Source organism: Rhodnius prolixus, unplaced genomic scaffold (assembly GCF_049639745.1).
Source record: "Rhodnius prolixus isolate KJV_2025 unplaced genomic scaffold, Rpr scaffold_13, whole genome shotgun sequence".
Classification (NCBI taxonomy): domain Eukaryota; kingdom Metazoa; phylum Arthropoda; class Insecta; order Hemiptera; family Reduviidae; genus Rhodnius; species Rhodnius prolixus.
The window spans coordinates 1864629-1886123 of NW_027411583.1; the positions used below are offsets into that span (position 1 = coordinate 1864629).

A 21495-nucleotide genomic window follows, 5' to 3' on the forward strand; every position below is an offset into this window, starting at 1 on the left:
AAGAATATAATAAAGAAGTTGAGGTGAAATAAGCAAAATAAAATAATTTCTTAAATAAGATAACAGAGTATTAGAAATAGTGGCTTTAAGAAGATAAAAGGAAATCGTTGAAAAATACAAATTTCATATCATTAGCAAGACTTAATTACCCAAAATATTTAAAAATGGCTAAAATAAAGGCCGAACATTTGGCAAATAGTTTTTTTTTTAAAATGAAGTGATGTTTAAACACTGGCTTTGTGACAACCAGTTCTATCTAGCGGAATTTATGAGAATTAAAACTTCTCTTAACTATTCGCAGTTCATTAACTGAGTAAAGTGTATTTCGAAGAGTGGGTAATGTGTTAGAGTTTAAAGTCCCCCATTATGCTGGTTTTCGAGAAACAGTTTAATACTTTGATACAAGCATTTCTTTAATAATCATTTTTTACTGATTTTGAAATAATTTATTCAGAAATACGTTGAAAATGATTGGATTTCTAAAAAGAATCAAGAGGATGTGAAACGAATAGTTGAATGTCCATGTACAACAGGTGACTATTTTACTTGATAGAGTTCAAAACTTAATTATGTTTTATTTTCTTCTGTATTCCTATCCTCCTGTGTCGCTCGAAGACCGGATATTATCCATCCACAATTGAAAGTTAGGCCTGATTTTTTTTTTCTCTTCTGATCTTAAAACAGGTTTAAGTGTCAATATAAAAGCTTGAGTTGTATGAAACAAGATTAGATAATTTGGAAGTGGTAGATTAGTAAGTTGTGATCTGTTGAGAGGGGTTTTTTTTTGGTTTTGGTTTTTTTTAATTAAAAAAAGACGAGTGATAGAGAGGTGATTCGGGAGAGACAAGAGTGGAAACAGAGGCGTGGTCTGATTAGAGCTATGCCCTCCTAATTGGCCCCTCACTGGCCGCAGTGAAATAATTAGCTCAGTCTATATTCTGTGGTGCTTAGGGTCGTGGTGACGTCACTCTCTACAGTAAAAACATCCAATTAAATCGTGGCCAAGATAATGAGGTACAAACGTTGGCCGCCAGAGCTCTGGAGCATCTGACTGCACTATCTTACCATCGTATCCATTAGACATGATTCTTATTCTTTGCTCTTTCTATCAATCTTACTCTACCATCTATTTATCCTTTTCTTTTACAAAGTCTTTTTTTTTTCTACTTTTGTTACATTATATAAGTCTCTTCACACTATCAGCAGAGACCTCATCATCACACTTGGAGGGGCGTCCATTAAGTGAATCCTTAAACCTAACTTGAGCCTCTTGGACTTCTTCCTCTCTCATTCTTTACTATTTTTACTTTTAAGAACAACATTTTTATCTTATGTATCTTTTATTCGTACCTCTCCTCATTAAATATTTATTTCTCTCTTCTCTTCTCCTTCTTACCTTAATTAGTACTCCTCTCTTCCTATCTTTGTTTGCATGTGTCTTTGCTTTTATAATTTCTTACTGATATCGCATAAATTGTGATAATTATGTTTATCATCGAAGACAGCTTGCGGACTTTGGACAGAAATCTTTCTTTGATATATCTGGACACCTGTCCGGGGGTAGAAATAAACTAGCCAGTTCCTTTGGGTATATAGTTCCTGTTTACATTGCGTTCATAGCTTTTACATTGATAGAAACCAATTCACCGGGTAGATTCTTTCAAGATAAGACATATATGTTCTTGTCCTCTTGATTCTCCCCATTCCTGCGGACCCAGCTCTTAACTATCTACTAAACATTCCAAGCTTTTTACTGCACATTGCACAGCTCAGCTCTGCTTACTCACTTAATGTCTATAGCAAACTTCGAAGAGCCTAGCTTCAGCCACTTACAGCCTTTACTTTTCTAACTACGCTGGTCGATTGCCTCCATAGAGGTGGTAATCCTAAATTCTCATAACCTTATTTGGCTTTGAAGTTCTTTTCTAAGTTAGATGCTCCATGTCGTTATCTAGTAGCCTCTTGTGCCTTCCATTTGGTGTACTTATCATCCTCTGCCAGCCTTTACGCAAGATGCAATGTCAGTCTCCCATTTCCGGATAGGATCTTGATGTCACTTCTGTCCAAATTTTTTTCATATATTTTACCCCCACCTGTCTAACCTTCTTTGCTTATTCACAGGCGAAAAACAAATTTTTCCGTCCTTCTAAAAGAATACCTACTTTCATTTTATGCCCTCAGAAGAACCTAGATGCTTAAATACCTTCCTTAATAAATTTTTTCTTGGATTAAACAGTCCACCGAAGAAATTTTACAAAGCATCACTATTTATTTATATTCACTAATTGTTTTATGATCTAATATTATGCTATATCCAATTTTGGTATTAGGTTTGTGGGAATCTAATTTTTGATGAGGAAAATTTTTGCATTGAGCGTTTTTGATCCCCTCTTCACTCCTCTGAAAGTGTGAATATTGAGAAACTCGAAAATAAATTAGTCGGTAGTACAATTTCAAAACAATAATAGATTCGGGTAATTTATTTTCTTGTAAGTGGTTTCACTTGTTTTTAAATACTTCACCATAACTCAATTAGTTTTTTTGTTTTAATGGTGAATAACTTTAGAGTATGTTAAAAGAATTCCAAGTTTATGGAAAATAATTTGTTGTAAAGAAACTTAAAAATTCTAAAATTTGATCGATTATCGATTGATCGATTTTTGATTGGTTAATTACCATAACTTGTTTAGAAAGTACATATCTCTATTAGTTAACATTAATAACTTTTTTCGAAAATATGCATTTATAAAATATTATTAAATAAACACCGGTAATAATTATAATACTTCGTGTTTATTGATCATTTAAACCAAGTTAATTTTTCAAACATAATGCAAGTTGCTGAAATAACCAGAGATTCATTCAACTTAATTGGCTAATAAAATGGAATTTATAACTTCTTTTCTACAGTATTGTACTTTATTTTATATTATAGCAAAACAAGTTAATCAAATAAAATTTGTTTTAATTGTCGAAATAGTTATAGCACTAGCAGTGTTTTATGTCTTGGTGAAGTGCATCGTTTAAATCATGCAATTCTAGTTTTTGTTTCATCGGTGTACTTACCTGTATAAAATTTAGGCTATTTATTTCAAGTAAAACTGAAAAATTCTCATTGCATTTAGTAAGGTTTAGTAGAAACTGATATTTTACCTACTTCGGTAAGTTCCACAAGATTGGAATCCCTGTGCCAATGTTTCTCCCACAGTGCCTGAGATATTCTGTCAGTTTTTCGTACGATTCCACTTGGTTGAATCTTTTGCTAGTGTAATACTTTAATATCTTTCGGCTTCACATAAAAGAACAAGCACCCTTCTTAGGGTTGCTGAAGGGATGATTTAAGACATCTACCGTCTTTTACTACCTTTAAAACCTATTTTTTTACGTTCTCCTATTCATAGTAAGGGAAAGTAATGCAATCGTATGTTTTGTGGAAACAAAAAAAGCCGAAAACTCGTAACTTGGTATTCCTAAACCGAAGTTTAATCAGAAATCAATCAATAGACCCAATTAGGTATTATTAAGGATTAATCCGTAAAGATTTTTTCGTTTCTCTCGCCAATAAAGGCATTTCCACCATTTTAAAGCGCTTAGACCAAAAATTATTCACCAGTTGCATGGATTTCTTCAGGATTAATAAAGTGTTACGCCAAAATCTGAAATATTTGCAACGCACAATGGACATTTAAGGGAATCATCAATTCTGATTCTGAGGATGTGCTATATTGAAATTAAGGGCCGGTGATGAGGTACAGCGGAATTCTCATGTTTTGGATCAAGATTGACCAACGTTAGCTCTCACAGTGTACCACCTCGAATTCAGTGATTTCGGTTGGGGGTAAATCATCCTGCAAGAGCAGTTCCATTACGATCGCGTCCCAAGAGGTTAATCACGCAAAAAGGAACCATTGAAACTAATAATATTATTGTTTTATTAACATTTGGGACTTTACCATCATTCTGAGTCTCGAGATCTCGGTATCATAATTTAAAAAGACCAATTAATTATCAGCTGGCTTCAAAAAATTTGAAATAATCACTAGTCTACAATCTTAACAGCATCTATAAGTAATCAATTATTCTAATCCGCACGTAACTACTTCTAATTTTGTTGATTCTATTCATAATAGCCAGTTTGTTTATTGTATTTATGACCAGAGTCGGGCTTTAATTTATCATGAATCAGTTGGTTGTGAGATTGCGAGTCAACAAGTATTAGTGGAAGGCGAAAACATAAGTGAAGTCAAAATCTCGACATCCAACCAAATTATCATATCCTGATGGTGGATTAATTTCCGAAATCTGGACAGAGATAGAATAAACATGCGCTTCACGACGGATAAAAATCAGCGATAAGATAGAAGTGAATTTTGGGCGAACTAATGTTTAAAAGGCTACTTCTAAGGAAAAGATTGGAGATAAAACGGTCTTAGATTCGTTTTTTACCTTTACCGGTAGTTTAAATTCAATTTTTAACGGTTTTAGGCAACCGCAATCAAAGAATCCTTAAAGTATATGCTAAATTGAAGGTCATGGGAATGTTAAATGCTGGATGGGAAGATATTTCGGCATGAAAATTATCCGTGGATAATGTCTCTTTTCTTAAGTATCCGTTTATAATATTGTACAGCTTCATCATTGTGATGAGTGAGAGAGAGGAAATAAGTGAGCCGGAAGGAATGGCGATAGAAGAGGATGAGAGTTCTGTGAAGAGTAACAAAGAAATAGAGAGAAAGAAGAATTAGGATGAAGATAATAATTGAAGTAATCTGGAAGGGATGTGGAGGTTTATAAACATAGTGCGAGATGAGGCCCCGAAGGTGGTGGTAGAAGATTATAGGTTTGGCAGGACCGGTCAAGGGGAGAACCCACACTTGCCACGAGCGAGTCCTTGATTGGTTGATATAGCAATCATGTACCAATCACGTTCACAAAAACCTAGTGAATCATAGTGATTGAGATTTTGTACTTGTTCATCCAATCTCTTGTAAAGAACCTCTTATTGGACCACACACCTGGTCCATGAAGACCACTGACAACGGTTCCATCCGAGCCGCCATTCTCTCACACCATCTTTAGCGCCTCTGTGTCTTCTTTTCAGTTGGGATATTTAATCTTTGTTTACTTTTACTGAACGTGAAGTTTAGGATGTTGTAAGTAGTTTTACAAATTTTTAGAATAGTATTTTGACCGAAAATAAGATTTTTTTTATAGTCTGATAATAATAAAACAGGTGAAAGTAATGATCTGACTAAGTCCATTTCGAAGGAATAACTCCCTGCGCAAAAGAAGGTTTAATTCTTGATGATTCTATTAATTCTTTGAAGGACAATTATTCCATTTTGCCACCGTAAAAGATATTCCAGAAAACAGATATGCTAGCTTACTCACTAAAGTCTATTTCAGGGAATATTTCTCGTCAGTAGAAAGAGGGTAGGATATAAGAAAGTTTGGAGCCATTCTTTTTAAATTACCAGTGCTCTGATTGCACTGAGGCAGTCTAGTGCAGCTAGCAATCTTTGAGTGGTGGACAGCCGATGAATAACCACGAAAATTGGTCCTGAGAGGGAACAATACCAATACCATCGTATAAATTCAAGTGTGTGTGTCTTCGCCTATTTTTTCACGCAGGTCTTAAAGTCCAACTACCATTTACTAGGTGTTGTTGACGGAGGCGACTAGCAAACGTACTTTACTATTTCTCATTTAACCATTAAATAAAATCCAAGGCCAAGACCGGGAATCGAACCCAGTACCACAATGCATATTAGCTTGCAGGTCTCGCCTCTTAACCCGCTCGGCTACCAGGGCGCCTAATAAACTCAAGTATTTGCAATATGTTAAATAATTTGTAGATTTCTAAAAGACCCTATTATCCAAAAATACCAATACTGTTCTCAAAAAAAAGTCGTACAGTTTGATCTTTAAACTTATATTTATTCAGTTTTTTATTACATTTAATTTTCGTTGTAAGATATAAAAACTTAAGTTTGAATAAAATTAACACTTCTGGCAAGCTCCAATATTCCTAAATAATAAACGTTGCCAGATAATATTAGTTTGAAAAAATTGTAACTATTTTAGTCACTTGTAGGGAGTTAAAACATATTTCCGGCCATTTCTCCACCAAGCGATGATGGTAACACCAGCTGTCTGACAGTTAACAGATTCCACTATTTCATCATTCTAACACTTAATGTAGCTGTCATAACTTTATTATACATTAACAACATTTCAATATTTGTCTAAACTTATCTTTTTAATTAGCTCAGATTTTGTATGATGTAGAAGTTGTAAAAGTTTATTATTTATTCATTTCATTATATAAAATTAGAAAAATTCAAATGCAATAAATGCACAAATCAATTCTGAGTAAGTGAACTGACTTTATGCGTTCTACTGACTGATTGATATTACCTCGTTAATCATTACTAAGTGAAGTTATTAATGAAACAATTGCATCCGTCAATAACCACAAAATGAAATAAATTATGTTCATTCCTTCTATTATTTCGGATTTTCCTGGATTCTAATAATTTATTGCATCAATTGCGTTCACTTTAAATCAGGAATTATATGATTAAAAACACAACTGAACAGAATTAAAATTTAAGACGTTAATTATGACCAACAAAATTTTAGATAGCTTTAGTTCTATGCTTAAATCTAAAAATGTCTTTAAAATCCATCAAAAAAAAAAATTAATAATTGTCTCTCGATTTATCTTACAAATCAATTCTTCTAGTTCGCCTAAACTTGCTGAAGAAAACGCCAATTTAACCTTAAAACGCTATATAAAACCTTAAAACAGTATTATTGAAAATTAAAACAATGATAGTATTGGCATAGCAGTTAACTTACTGGATTCCTTCTCCCAAATTACGGTTTCGAATCCAGCCGCTTGCTGGCCGTTTGATTTTTATCTTCTTAGGAGCTTGTTAAAATCTGAGTTTATCAGGTGTTGAAGCGTTTTATATTAAGAAAAAAAAAAAAATTAAAAATGTAACTAATTTGTGCAAAATATTTATTTTTACTTTTTTCAAGATCAATTTTATAAAGAATTATTTAATTGTAACATAATAAAATTAAATTAATTCGAAACCGAACTAAGAATGACTTGTATAATAGTTGATAGATAGTCTATATTATCCATTTGAGTATAATATAAAAGTTTGAACTGTTCAAAGCGTGGACTATTTGAAAGCATTTATGGCGGCCATAAAGTTTATATGTGTGTGATGGCGAAGAGTCGGTGCTTGTGTACTGAAGCAACAGGAACCGAAGACTTTATGACAGGTATTCCATAGGGTAACACGGTCTTCTTCTTCTTCTTCTTCCACTTCTTCGTTAAGGTGTTTGTAATTGACACATCTATACTACCATAACGGCGCAGTCCAATATCACCATCCTAGATTATTTTATTACTTAAGAAAACTCTCTTTGGAATTCATAACAACCTAATAAGCACTTAATTGCGTTACAATCAATTCAGTTTTATTGTTGTAATGACTTTCAGATTGCAATCATCGTCTTATGACAACTAGTATATTATTTATATTATACTAGATTTTGTTTTGTTTTTTCGTATAAATTTGATGGATGATTAAGTAAGAAAATGTCTGGCCAGAACGCACTCATGTCTTGCTCTCAAATATTTATTAAAACTTTGATATATTTTCTTTGGTCCCAAAATCTCGTTTTTAAATATGTTGTTAAGAAATAAGTTTCAACAGTTTCAATGAGAATGTTTTGTTGTTCACGAATATTTTAAGATAACACACAATAACAATATGTAACCTCCCTTACTCAGTGAAGAAATGTAATGTGAGACGTAAACATAGGTGTAGTTAATTTCTTCATACCAAACTTTTTAATCTGCCACAAATGATGGATGAAAATCCGAAACCAGGCAGGGATACAATAAACATGGTACTGCAACGGATAAAATCCACAATATTATCCAAAGCACATTAAAACAATATTTATTAAAAAACTTCTATTTGTTTTTCTTCTAGATTGGGCCCAGGAGGAGGGGACCTGAATCTGTTGCTGTCAAGAGGTCGTCTGCCGCCTCCTCCACCTCCAGACTATTCCACTTCACCATACAGACTTAATCCATACATGGAACTGTATTCGTCTTTACAACATACCAGTCCTACTCCGCCATTACATGGTCAGTATATTTTTTATGTTTTATTGTTAATTTAAAAAATGAATCCATATTTAAAGAAATTTCAGTATTTTGTTTGATGTTATTATCGTGAGAAAAAAGAGTTCATGTTTTTTTCTTCAAGTCGTCATTGTGTGACTGTATACTTGCAAGATTCTTTGAGAGAAACTCATGTCTGGCAATATCTACTATTCTGTGAACAAGTTGTAGTGAACTTCTTTTACATCATCGACATAATAAGCATCTTAGCATCATGGTCTTGACGATCAAAACGACCAATTGTTCCAATCCAAGGCAAATTCCTTTCGAGGAAGAAACTTTAATACCATCGCTGAAATGGCAAAGAAGAACGGATACTTTTTATTATTTGGAACACTATTTAGGAGTGCTATCCCCCTGTAATTTGAGGGGTCATTGAGAAAACCTTTTTTATGTAACGTTTTTAAGTGTATTAGTGACCAAGATTTTGGGGTTCTTTCATTTAGTAAGACTGTATTAAAGACGTTCAGTAAATAATGATCCCAAGACGGTGGGAGATTTTTATAGAACTCAAATGGAACGTCATCTACTTTTTATTACAAAACCAAGGTATGGAATCAGAGAGGAATCTAACATCTGACTGAAAGATAGCTTAAAAAATGAATCACACAATGGGCTGGATTTTATTAAACGTTAATAAAATATAAGTTAAAAAGTAAAGTATTTTAACTGAAATTCTATTATCCATAATAAGTGTGAGGAAGTACTTTGGTAAAGAACAAAAGTGTTGAGAGGGAAATGTTATTGTGTTTAGAAACAAAGCAAGAACAAAAACCATGTGGGTATTTCATTATATCCTCTCTAGTGCAACTTCCTTCTTGTTCTCTTATAACAAAATAATACTACAAGTAACAAAGGGAAGGTTGTAATTATCATGTGTGTTAAATTAACCTAATAAATTGAAGAAATATGTACATATAATTCAGAAATCTGTTAGAGAATGTTTCCCTTTTTAAGGTAACTTGAACTAGAGGCCATTTACTTCTAACCAAGAACATATTTCTATGATTCAGTTCACTACGAGGATCAGTGTTCTCTCGTAACAGGATAGTGAGCTGCAAGAAGGTCTTAGAAAGAGAAAAATCTACATTCTTCGCTTCACTTCTCTGTCGGATATGCTAGTTGCTTCTAGATACAGATAATTATCCATTTTCTCGGCTATAAATATGGTTTTATGGAAAATTAGCTGCAGGCTCTACTTCTAGAAAACTAGTATTCAATCGTAACATCTTCACGCAGTTATCACCTATTCTGCGAGAAAAATAAATTGTGGAAAGAACTGATTGCCAACCAGTGTGCCACATTTTACTGAATTTGTAGTTCCATTCTTTTAAATCCGCTTTGTTGTGTATTTTAAATATTGGTTGGAACATACAACACTATTGCAATAGACATTTGCTTATTTAAAATTCATTGATTTTAAAATTCATCGTAATATTGGTAAAGTGTTTGGAAGAAAAATGTGAATTATGAATTCGCAGACATGAAACGAAGAATAATGCATTTTTTTAAATTTGTAATTTAATGTTTTATGAAATAATTCATCATTTTTAGGGTAACCTAGAAAATGTTATACAGAAAACTTTGTAAACCTTAGTTATTAATCCTTGCTTATTCCTACAGGATTAGGACTATCTGGAGATTATTTGGCCTCACGTGGCTGCACTTTGGGGGACCTCCAGCAACCTCCCTCCACACTTACAAGTTCAGAATTACCTTTCTCTCTGGATGGTAAGTTTTAATTCTGTTAATTAACATAGTTTTTCTAATAATCTCAGAAAAAAAAAATCTTGAGTAGTAATTAATAATCATTTCTCTTCTAACAATCAAATATTTTATCTTTATTTGGATTCCAAGATTTGGATACTATCCAAACTATTGCGGATCGAAGATTGTATTTACAATACTCCATACTAAGCTATGATTTGTTACATTTTTGTCCATTGAATGTTTGAAAGTACTTTCTTTTAAAGGCAGTACTTCAAAATTACACATATGTACGGTGACCATTATTTTTGTATCAAAAAACAGGACAAGGAGGAAAAAAAACCTATAAAAAATATTAATACGTTTATTAACTCGAGATCGGTTATTACAAAACAATGGCCATATAATATGGCCCATGTTCAACCGAAACTGAGCGACTACTTGCACTATACACTTATTAATTAGTAACAAAATGTAAATAGTAACTCTTGTAAATAGAAAAAATAGTCAGTCTTTTAAAATTACAGCAAATTTTGTTTTAATGTCACATTCTTTAAAACTATACTAACGACAAGTAAAATACAAATATATCTAATCTTCACAATATGAAGGTCAGATCTTAACAAAATCATACATAAATCTTCGAAAAAATATTCATATTTTCATTAATTTCATTGAGTATAATTAAAATTTCATTGAAAAACAGTACAAATGAATAAAAAAACAGGACATTTATGCTTAAAAAAAAAAAGAAGGACAGCGTCTTAAAAAACAGTACTGTCCTGCCAAAAACAGTACGAATGGTTACCGTACACATATGAGCCGTTTATTTTGAAAGTGGGGCAAGTCCATTTTTTGTTATTTCGAGCTATTTAAGGTTTTGCGTTTCAATAAATTTAAAAATATTGGTAAATATTAATAGACATATTTTTTGTATTTTGTGGTGTTAGATAATGTAAGTTTATAATCCAATAGTGTTTATAGTGCTGGCTAAGAAAAATAAAGGTTTTATTATAACTAAATGGACTTGCCTCACTTTCAAAATTAATGAATTATTGTAATCGTTGATTTAAATGGATAATATTTCAGTCGTATCAGTCTTTTTTTAACAATAAAAACAAAATACTAATCGATAGTTCAACTATTCTTCTTCTCTTTTGGAATTTTTTGAATCATTTAGGTCCGAATTGTCTTCGTATTCAGATTCTGATTCCAAGATTCTTCTTTTATTACTGATTGTCCGGGTCTTATTTCTACAAACATAATAAAATTACTTGCAAATGATGATTTTATTGAAATGGCGTTATTACCCAGAAAAGTATTTTTATTTTATATTTGTTACCTACCAAATTCACTTTCAGATGCATCAGAGTTATAATTACCGTTGTAATCGGTTTCAGCCATTTTTTCTTTTTATAAAATAAACCACAATCCGTTATTAATTTTCAAAATTAAACTTTTTTCGTACACCGAGCACAAAACAACACAACTTACTTGCGAGCCGATAATATAAGTAGAATGTTATACAATTTACAGTTTTTCAGAGCCAATAGTACTAAGATTTCCCGATGTTGGTGTTATTATCGAAACACAAAATTAATATGTACTTATTATTATTAAATAATAATAAATTTTAAGAAATATTGTACCATCACCGATTACCAATATCAAAGATAGATAGATAAGACATGATGTTAAACCATCACATTTGCTTGATCATACAGCAACCGGAGTTAAATTTTGCTGTACGGTTAAATAATTTCAACCTAAGATGGACTTGCACCATTTTCAAATTAAACATATTTACAATATTGTTAAGAGCTAAAACTTCAATCTCCCAAATATTAGGATTCTGAATTTTTTTTGCCTCTAAATTGTTTACAGATAAAAGATCATACTAAGTTTTATCTATAATTACCATTATCTTCATTTTTTTCTAAAATGGACTTGCCCCACTTTCAAAATAAACGGCTCATATATATGTGTACCAAATTCTATAAATTTCTCATTTCAATAATCTGTTGCAGGTTCCCGTCTAGCCAGTCCAAGACCTGCTAGGCAGTCTAGAAAGCGAGCGCTCTCAGCATCACCATATTCGGATCTTGATCTCAATTCTATGATTCGTTTTTCACCAAACTCTTTGGTATCCATAGTGAACGCTGCGTCCAGGAGCTCTAGCGCTAGTGGATCTTACGGCCATCTTTCTGCCGGCACATTGAGCCCTGCATTAAGTATGCACCCTGGCATGGGACCGCATTTACAACAGTTGCAAGCTCATTTGCTGAGATCTGGAGGATTGCCAGCACTGTTACCACCTATTACACCACATCCACCACCTACGGCTCCTTTTCAACAATCGCCCCAAGAGATTAAAGTTGAGGTAAATAGTGTGCTCTTTAATCAATCTGTTAGCTTTGTTTTTGACGGTTAGTTTTAGTGGTTCAAGGATTTTACAAATATGGTTGTAGGAAAGTCTTAAAAAGCCAACACAGATATTGGGGACAATCATTCCCATATCTATGTCACATCGTTAAATTTGTTTTTTATGTGTATATATGTTCTTTGTTTTTTATTAAACTAGTTTAAAACTGTCTCGTACAAAGTTCGAAATTTTGCTTAACATTTTAAGATTTTTTTATCGTAACACTTCCAGAACTTTAAAAACATGTTTCGTTACATTATTGAGACTTGTTTCGAAACTTTTTCTCTTGTCTGTGCAAGTTTTGAAATCATAAACTGATTTCAGTTTTTTCGTAATAAAATATTACTTCCTCTTTTTCATATTGTTCGCTATAGCTTTTTGAAAATAAGAAATGTTTTTTCACATAATGCTACCACTTGAGAAGCTCTACCTCATTTTATAAAATCGGCACTTTCAATCATTTGTTTACTTACAGGGAGCTTCTATTCAATAATCATTAGAAATCACAGTTCTTAATACTTTACAGAAAGTTTAACGTTGAAGCCGTTGGTTGTTAAGAACCTTCACCTTAAATTTAAGTCCTAAGATTAGTTGTGAATTTCAGTAAAATTTAAAAAACAAAAAATAAAGACCGATTATTTACACTTCAGATCAAATAAAAATCCCATTTAGAATGCTAAAGATAATATTTCTAAAAGTAAATAGAAAAACCATTTTTAAGGTTCCTTAAATTAAACAATGAAATTTTTTTTTAGGAACCAGCAGAACCTAAAGTTGTTAACAATGATACCGATACTTCAAGTAAGAAAAATTTTAAAGCAGAAAAGACAATGACCGAAGAGGAAAGTAGACTCATGAAATCCGAGCCTGGTGACTTTGTTGCCACAGACTGCCATTGGAAACATTGTGGTCTTCAGTTTCCAACTCAGAGGAATCTTGTAAATGTAAGGAATTTCTCTCAAATCAGATTTTTTTAACATGGTTTATATTTATGTTACAAAACAGTAAATTGAAACTCAATATATAATGTTTCAGCATATAAACAATGATCACATTAATGCTAATAAAAAGTCCTTTGTATGCCAATGGGAGGAGTGTTCAAGAGATGAGAAACCATTTAAAGCGCAGTATATGTTGGTAGTTCACATGCGACGACATACCGGTGAAAAGCCTCATAAATGTACGGTGAGTTATCGCATAATTTAGTTTTTGAAAATTAAACTGTTTCAAAGTTATAAGTGTACTTTACAAAATTAGAAAATCCATTTGTTTCTTTACGGAAACTGAATAATAAAAATAATTTTTATTATTATTATTTTTTTCAATATAAAATACAGTTTGAAGGCTGCCGAAAAGCTTATTCACGTTTAGAAAATCTAAAGACGCATTTAAGGTCGCACACTGGCGAAAAACCGTACACATGTGAATATCCTGGCTGCAGTAAGGCGTTCAGTAACGCCTCAGATCGTGCAAAACATCAAAACAGGACTCATTCGAATGAGGTAATACTTTGGTATTTATTTTAGTTTTAATAGGACTCACTCGCTTTCTAAATAATAGCCATAAACTTTAATCTATTTTTGTCTGGATTTACATTAAATAGTTTCCATTGTAACTTTGTTTCAAGCAATGGAAATTTCCTTATTTTTGGAAAAATATGTAAGTACTTTTATAAAAATGAAAATGTAACAATAATTAATTAGGTTCATAAAATTTTCTTATTATTCTATCTGTAATATGTTTAAAATTGGCAATCTATTTTCAGAAACCATACGTATGTAAAGCACCTGGCTGCACAAAACGTTATACTGATCCAAGTTCACTGAGGAAACATGTTAAAACTGTTCACGGTGCTGAATTCTATGCAAATAAAAAGCATAAAGGACTTGGCAGCGGTGGTGGTGACGGTGGATCTGAAGATGGTAACGGAGGTGTGTCGCCTTCGAGGAGCGACGAACCTCTAAGTACCAAAACGGCCAGCGTTTCGAGTCCTAGTATCAAATCTGAGGTAAAAAGAAAACTTAGAACTATATCTTTGTTTAGTTACTTCAAGTTTTATTTTTGCAAATCAGGGATAATTGGTTTCATTCAAAGAGTTTAGGATTCACAAAGTTTATAGTGAATCTATACATACTTCATTGTGACTGCACTATGTTGCTGCTCGGTCGTTCTAACTCTTTAATTAAATTATTATTACTGACTTAAATTATATAATATCTTTGACTACAGAGGTTAATGTTAGTAGGTACTAAATACTGAATTTGTTAGCAGATAAACTACTTCACATATGCCTCAAACGAGTAAAGTATCTCTCTATGGAAAATGAAAGAACTTATGTAATATGCCATAATTCTATATTTGGTCGTAAAAAAAATTAATAACTAAAAAGTGGCTTCAGAATTTCTTCATTTGGGAGAAATGAAAAAGAACCATTGAATAAATAAATTAATCTTTATTTGTGTATTATAAAATTATACACTACAATAAAAATTATACAAACTTGTTCTTCATCCAAAATTTAACATTATTCTTATTCTTATTATTTTAATTATTTACACAAAATTAGTCTTAGATGAGGTTTTATTAAGTTTCTATTCAAGAGATTTATGCGTCTTAACTACAATAAACAAACTGTATATAAAACAAAACTAGAAGAATCAAATATTAAAACTTCTAATTTGAGTTTAATTTAAGGAATTCGTTTGCTTATAGTTCACAAAACACATTCGTCATTTGTTTCTATTCCATTCTGTCTCTAGCTACCCTAGGCCAGGTCGCACCACCGCAAATCTTTTTAATTTCCTGATCCCAGTCCGTAGTTGGACGTCCTCTTCCTTGTTTTCGCAGCCTAGGTGTCCACTCTATCAGCATCTTCGCCCACCTTACCTTTCCTCTCATAATGTGTCCTGCCCATTTCGACTTCCTTCTGGCCATTCTTTCTGTTATGTCCGTCATTTGCGTCATGTTCTAACCCAAATCTTCCTTTTCCGATACCTCTTTGTTATACCTAGCATGTACCTCTCCATTGCTCGAACTGTTATTCTCAATTTACTCACTGTTCTCATTTCTTCACAGCCATATATTAGTACGGACAGTATTGTTTTTCTTAAACTTAACCTTTAGCTTCACATCAACTTGGGGTTTGAAGAATAGTTTAATGGTAACCAGTTTTCTCCAACCTAAAATACATATTTTGGTTATTTGGTTATCTCGGTTATGTGTTTGGACAACATTTTCCACTCTCTCATATCTTAAAAATTCTATTATACTATTGATTTTGATTTTTGAAATAAAAATGAAATGAAATTTAGGCTATTTTAAATTAATATGTTTTATTATTAGGTTTACAAATCATAAATTTATTTATTATTACATTAAAAAGAGAACAACGTAAATTATTTAAAAAAGAATACTCTCTGTGGTTGAGAATAGTAAAATTACATAGTTATTATTTCGCCAGGTTGATTTCTCTACTATAAATTTACAATAACTGAAAAACTCTCTCAACTGGGATATGGTATCTCTTTGATTATTGCTAATATAGGATTGTTACTTTCAGGAAACCAATTCACCTGGACATCAAGGCAGTCCGTTATCAGTAGTGCCTAATTCTTATGCCTTCTGCGATGAACCAATCAGCGACAGTAATTTAAGTACAACACCGAATCAAGGTTTAGACGACAACTGGGCTGATGATGCTCAAGATATGGATGTATGTTTTCGTCCTTTTACATTTTTTTGTTCTGATTTATTCATCCTTAATTCATTTTTATTTTCAATTTTTTCTTTTCTATAACATTTAGTTATTTACATGAATTTGTTGATTAAATTTCAGCTGTACGATCTACCAGCTGCTCTGCAAGCTGTAGTGGGACTTGCTCCGCCACCTACGGTATCAAGGCTTCATACGATGAGACCGAAGATTCAGAATAAACCAACACCAACCTTACCTCCTCTACCTTCTGTGCACGGTTGGTTTCATTATTTAATTAAGTATACACAAACTTTCAATAATTTCATTAACATCTTATAAATAAACTTATTTGTATAGGTAATAAACGAGGCACAAATGGTGGTCTGACCGATTTGAATAAAAGGATAACAGATCTAAAGATGGGCACACAATCGCAAACAGAAGTGAGAAGAGATTCCAATTCTACAGTTAGTACTTATTACGGAAGTATGAAAAGCGATATAGAATCGAGTCGCAGAAGTAGTCAAGTAAGTAGTTAAATAATTGTAAAGTTATAATTTCACTTGCTTAACTAAAAACTAAACTTTTCATTGTTTGCTTTCAAATTTTAGGTATCGCACAGGCCAAGCAATGGTTCTCTATACGATCCTATTTCTATTGGCTCATCCAGAAGATCAAGTCAACTTAGTACAAATCTTGTTGTACAGGTAAACAGCAACAAATTTTTTAGATTTCAGTGGGGTGGGTGTTGTTCTAGTGGTTAAGAGCGTGGCTTTGTAAGTGAGAAATTCCCAGTTCGAATCCTGCATGTACTATAGCTGCTTTATATTTGTTAAAAAACATAATAATAATGATTAGAGTAAACTTGCCCCGTCCACGGTACCTAATTGATAGTTGGACGTTTAGCCCCGCCTGAAAAAGTAGGCGATTACTTTACTTTCTTGGTTTCAGTTCAAAAATTTTTTCAGCCTTAGGTTTTAATAGTAAAGTCTTTGAAAGAACTCTCTCCCTACATTATTTTATTTGTACTATTATATTACTTATTAGAGTTAGAGACAGAACCGCTAAGCTAAGATGTGGTAATGGGTTCGATTCCCACACTGGGCCTAGATTTTATTTATTTATTAATAAAAGAATTCATTGTAAATTATGTTTGTTACTCGTCTCCGTCCACGACTCCTAATTTGGTAGTTGGACGTAAAGCCCGCCTGAAAAAATAGGCATTACATTACTCATTTAACAAATAACATTTTTTAGAATTTTTGTTCCAAGACATTTATAGTCTTTAACTATTCTCGAATCTTCGCCCATCTTTAAGATAACTTGATAAAATGCTATAAAGCACTAGCTGCTTCTTCACATTCAGTGACTTTTCGTTTGTAGTGCTTGTCTGCACACAAGTTGTAGTGTAACAGGCACTACTGTTTAGTTCGTACAATATTTATCAAAAAAGCCGATAGAAATTAAGCAAAAGCATTATATTTTTTTTTATTATTTTGTAAACTTTTTTTTTAATTTATTAATTCTGCTTTTAGCCACAAAATTATATTTGGGAAGAAAACGTTGAATCTCGACGAATGTCTGAACCATGTCAGACCACTAGTGTAACATCTCCGCCTCCAAGACCTCGGTCAACATTACCTCCAGTAGCATCCGAACTAACCCTACATCCCAATCAAGAAGTAGTGCTGGATGAAGTCGGTGAAGGTGAACTATTGGAAAGTAAACTGGTGTTGCCTGATGACATGGTCATGTATTTAAATCAGGTAAGGAAATTTTATGTAATGTTTTTAATTTTATTAATCTAAATAAAATCTAACTTTACACTCGTGAATATTTAAGGTGGCCGAAAACAGTAACCATTCGAGCAGCGGTTATGTTGACAATGCAATGCCAAACTCACCACAGAACAGATTGACACCTACTTCAGCTACCGTTGTACCTACGAACGGCCGGATAACACCTCGCACTTTAGGCTGTGGCAGAGTAACACCACAAAACAGGCCAGCTACTGCTCAATCCAATCTAAGCTTAAGTCCTTCGATGAGAACGTTTCAGCCAAATAACTCGTCACCTTATCATAATCCCATAGTTCACGCCCAGCAGCAGAGAATCAATCAGGTATGTGGCTTAAGTAATATTATTCCTGGAATTTATTTCCTCTACGCGAAACGATTCCGATTTTTGTCATTTGAATTGAAAATCATGGTTATTGTAACACATCTGCATCTGTCACATGTTCCTGTATTGTCTGCTTGCATCTCTTCACGTGCAGGTGTATTTAATCAACCAAGGTGGATTAAAATTCGAAATCTTACAAAAATTATGAAAAAGGAGGCGTACTATCACGGAGAAAATCTTTAATATTATCAAGTCCAACAATTTGTTTTAAAGAAACATTCAGTTTTATTTTCGAGTTAATGACATCTTACTTTTTTTCAGGTTCAACCTTCCCATTTAATAAACGACACCCAACCTAACAACTATATCGGAGCTACACCACTGAGTCCGTCCAACATCAGCTCGGCCCTGCAACAGAACATGAACAATAACAGCACTGTGAGCCCGTGTTGTTATCAACCGGCACAACAGCAACCTATGGCAAGTCCAGCGGCCGCGGCCACAGCGCCTGTGCAACATCACAACATGTTACATGTAGCCCAGCAGGCTAGACATTGCAACTGCAACAGTCAACAGTGTCAACAACACATGCAACAACAGCATGTACAGCAGCCACAATGTAATAGTCAAGTAGTTCAACAGACCCAGTATCCAACAACAATAAATAACAACTGTAACAATAACAATAACAATCAGTTTAATAATGGTTTCCAAGAATTAAAGGATCAAGATCTACAGTGTGGTTTATTTAGCCAGACATCTGTTAATCAGATGAGACAGACTGCGTACGAAAGGACATTGGAGTATGTAGAACAATGTCAAAACTGGGTTGTAACGGCCAATCCTCCAGCCAGTTGCAACATGGTCATCAATGACATGACGTCTTCCCTTAGCTCACTCATGGAAGAAAATAGATACTTCCAAATGATCCAGTAATTTTAAGAGTAGTAATTATATTTTTGTTATGTACAGTTTTTTTTTATATATGTATAGAAGTAGAAGTTTTATGAATTTAATTTGATATAGAAAAATATTATTTATAGATTTGCTGATGTGCCATAAAACTGGTATGACTGATAATCTGTAGCATCACTCAGAATTTTGAATTACGCCCCTTTTTGCCTTTAGAAAACAAATTGGTAAAGACCAAAAAAAGTACTTGAAAGAGTTGTAAAAATCAATTAATTCTGCTCGTACAGCGGTTCTCATATTCCAAATATTCCAAACAAAGCCTGAATTAATAATACCTTTACAAACAAATTCTAATCAACTGTAACATTAAAGATAACTTGTCCAAAGCAAATATAATTTCCTGAATAATAATTGTTCATAAAATACAGTTTCTCATGGTTGGAAATTTCTTTATTTTCACACTAAATATTTTAATTTGATGAAGAGACATTAATTAGTATTGTCTTTGTTTTTTCAAGGTTTTTTGGTAACGTTAACTTTTGAGAGGGAATCCATCCTTGATTATTCAGATTTTTTTTTATTTAGTCTTTACCAAGATTGACAGACGTTACGCCAAGCTTATCTAAAGACAATATCAGAACTTTTAGCCAGAGAGCAATGTACTAGAACTAAGAAACGGAGTGGGCGCTAGAGAAAACTTGGCTAAAGGAAGACTCTTTTTCAAGTAAATAAACAATTAATTTACGAATTGTATATGGTGCAATGGATTTAACAATATTACAAGTTGTTGGATACATAGAACTTATACCTAGTGTGGTTTTCCAACATTTTGGTATTACATTCTTAAGGGAAAATTATTAAAGTACTATTACTACAAAAAAAAAAAAACTGCTTTATTCAAATTTAATTTGTAACATATTTTGTGATAAAGTAATACAAAAATATTAAAAAAAAAAAAAAAAAATTAGGTTCACTAAGTGAACAAAATGTGATACTAGTTAAATATTTTGGAAAATTACACACAACCAAAATATTTTATAATTTTTAAGAAATAAATTAAGATTTTTGTAATTATCAAAAATTATATTTGTGTAAATTTTATCTCAGATTGTCACACAGTGGACTTATTTTTAAAATAAATATTTATAAATTTAAATGTAAATAGATAAATAATTACAGTATTTTTTTGTGAATAAAGTTTTGTAAATATCTATTTTCACTGTAAATAATAATGTTAAATATATTGTATGTATTTTGATCATTCAGTTATTATTGCGTTTGATTTGTTGTAATTTATATACAAAAACAATATATATATATATTATTTCAAAATGAAAATATTTCAGACTAGTGCATTGTACAGAAACTTTATTTTGATGTAAATACGTTTACAAATCTTCTCAAAAATTTATCAATTCATTTTCCAGTGAAAATATTATTTCAATTTAAAAACTAAAATATCAATGAAATTATTAACTCATTTAGAACTCTTACAGACTTATCAGACAGTATCCACCACAGAAATGTCACCAAATAAATTAATAAAATGAATATGATCTCTTTATTTTTGAAATATATCTATTAAGTCTATTGTAAAATATTTAATAAAGGATTCAAATACTTTATTTGTTTCTCTTTTTTCTTTTTTTTTGGAACAATTAAATCAAATACATTCAAGCCTAGAGGAACAAAAAAGATCTTTCCAACAATACAAAAGCATTATACGAACAAATTTGTCCAAAAATTCACCAGCAAACAGTTCGATTTACTTTATCTATTTCATTTCAGAATATCAAAACAACTTATACGCCAAAAGACGGAAAAAACCAATCTTTTAGGAACACTGACCTCTCACAAACATGAGCATTTTGGTCGCTGAGTAGCTCAGTAACTCAGAGAGGAATATAAAGTATAAACCTTTTAAAATTCAAGCACCCACAAAGTAAAATAATAAGTATAAGGTAAGTAATTTTTTGTTAACTATTTTCATATCATCTAGTCAACGTCTACCTCATTGTACATTAAACACACGCCCTTTAAAAAAGTGAATGATTTAAAGAAAAATAATTGGAAAGATTCTTTAAAAGAAGGTAAAAAATTAATTGAACTATTTAATTCTGAAATTCATAACCACATCACATAAATTGCCTCAATAATAAGAAATGTTGAGTTTGAAAAGTTAATGTAAAACTAAAAAAACTTTCCTTTTTTAATATCTTCATTAATATAATCAAATTAAAAATAAATGAAAGCAATAATATTGTATTCACCTTTCTAAATGACGAAAAAAATAAAAAAGGTTAAAAATGTTCGCTGTGACAACTACTAAATACAACTCTTATATTACATTTTAAAACATTACACTTGCATTCAACAAACAAAATGTTAAAACAAATACTAGGTTTATTTAATTTTTATTTCATTATTTTT

The 21495-nt window shown here is 32.0% G+C and overlaps 1 protein-coding gene across 6 annotated transcripts in view; it reads left to right on the top strand.

The window, feature by feature from the left end:
- ci (transcriptional activator cubitus interruptus) overlaps positions 1 to 20690 on the top strand; it is a 230985-nt gene extending 210295 nt beyond the window's left edge. For 3 of the 6 annotated variants that reach the window (XM_074115814.1, XM_074115812.1, XM_074115815.1), the window contains 14 exons: positions 8016 to 8173; positions 9833 to 9940; positions 11944 to 12296; positions 13094 to 13282; positions 13374 to 13523; positions 13676 to 13840; positions 14104 to 14346; positions 15898 to 16050; positions 16174 to 16309; positions 16390 to 16559; positions 16644 to 16739; positions 17568 to 17798; positions 17875 to 18153; positions 18475 to 20690. In XM_074115814.1, the coding sequence (XP_073971915.1) occupies positions 8122 to 8173; positions 9833 to 9940; positions 11944 to 12296; positions 13094 to 13282; positions 13374 to 13523; positions 13676 to 13840; positions 14104 to 14346; positions 15898 to 16050; positions 16174 to 16309; positions 16390 to 16559; positions 16644 to 16739; positions 17568 to 17798; positions 17875 to 18153; positions 18475 to 19089 (2940 nt within the window). In that variant the 5' untranslated portion in view covers positions 8016 to 8121 and the 3' untranslated portion in view covers positions 19090 to 20690. Of the gene's footprint in view, positions 1 to 501; positions 534 to 7273; positions 7297 to 7809; positions 7930 to 8015; positions 8174 to 9832; positions 9941 to 11943; positions 12297 to 13093; positions 13283 to 13373; positions 13524 to 13675; positions 13841 to 14103; positions 14347 to 15897; positions 16051 to 16173; positions 16310 to 16389; positions 16560 to 16643; positions 16740 to 17567; positions 17799 to 17874; positions 18154 to 18474 lie in introns of those variants that run through there. The other 3 variants (XM_074115813.1, XM_074115817.1, XM_074115816.1) reach the window with 3 other exon arrangements.
- The last annotated feature ends 805 nt before the right edge of the window (positions 20691 to 21495 follow it).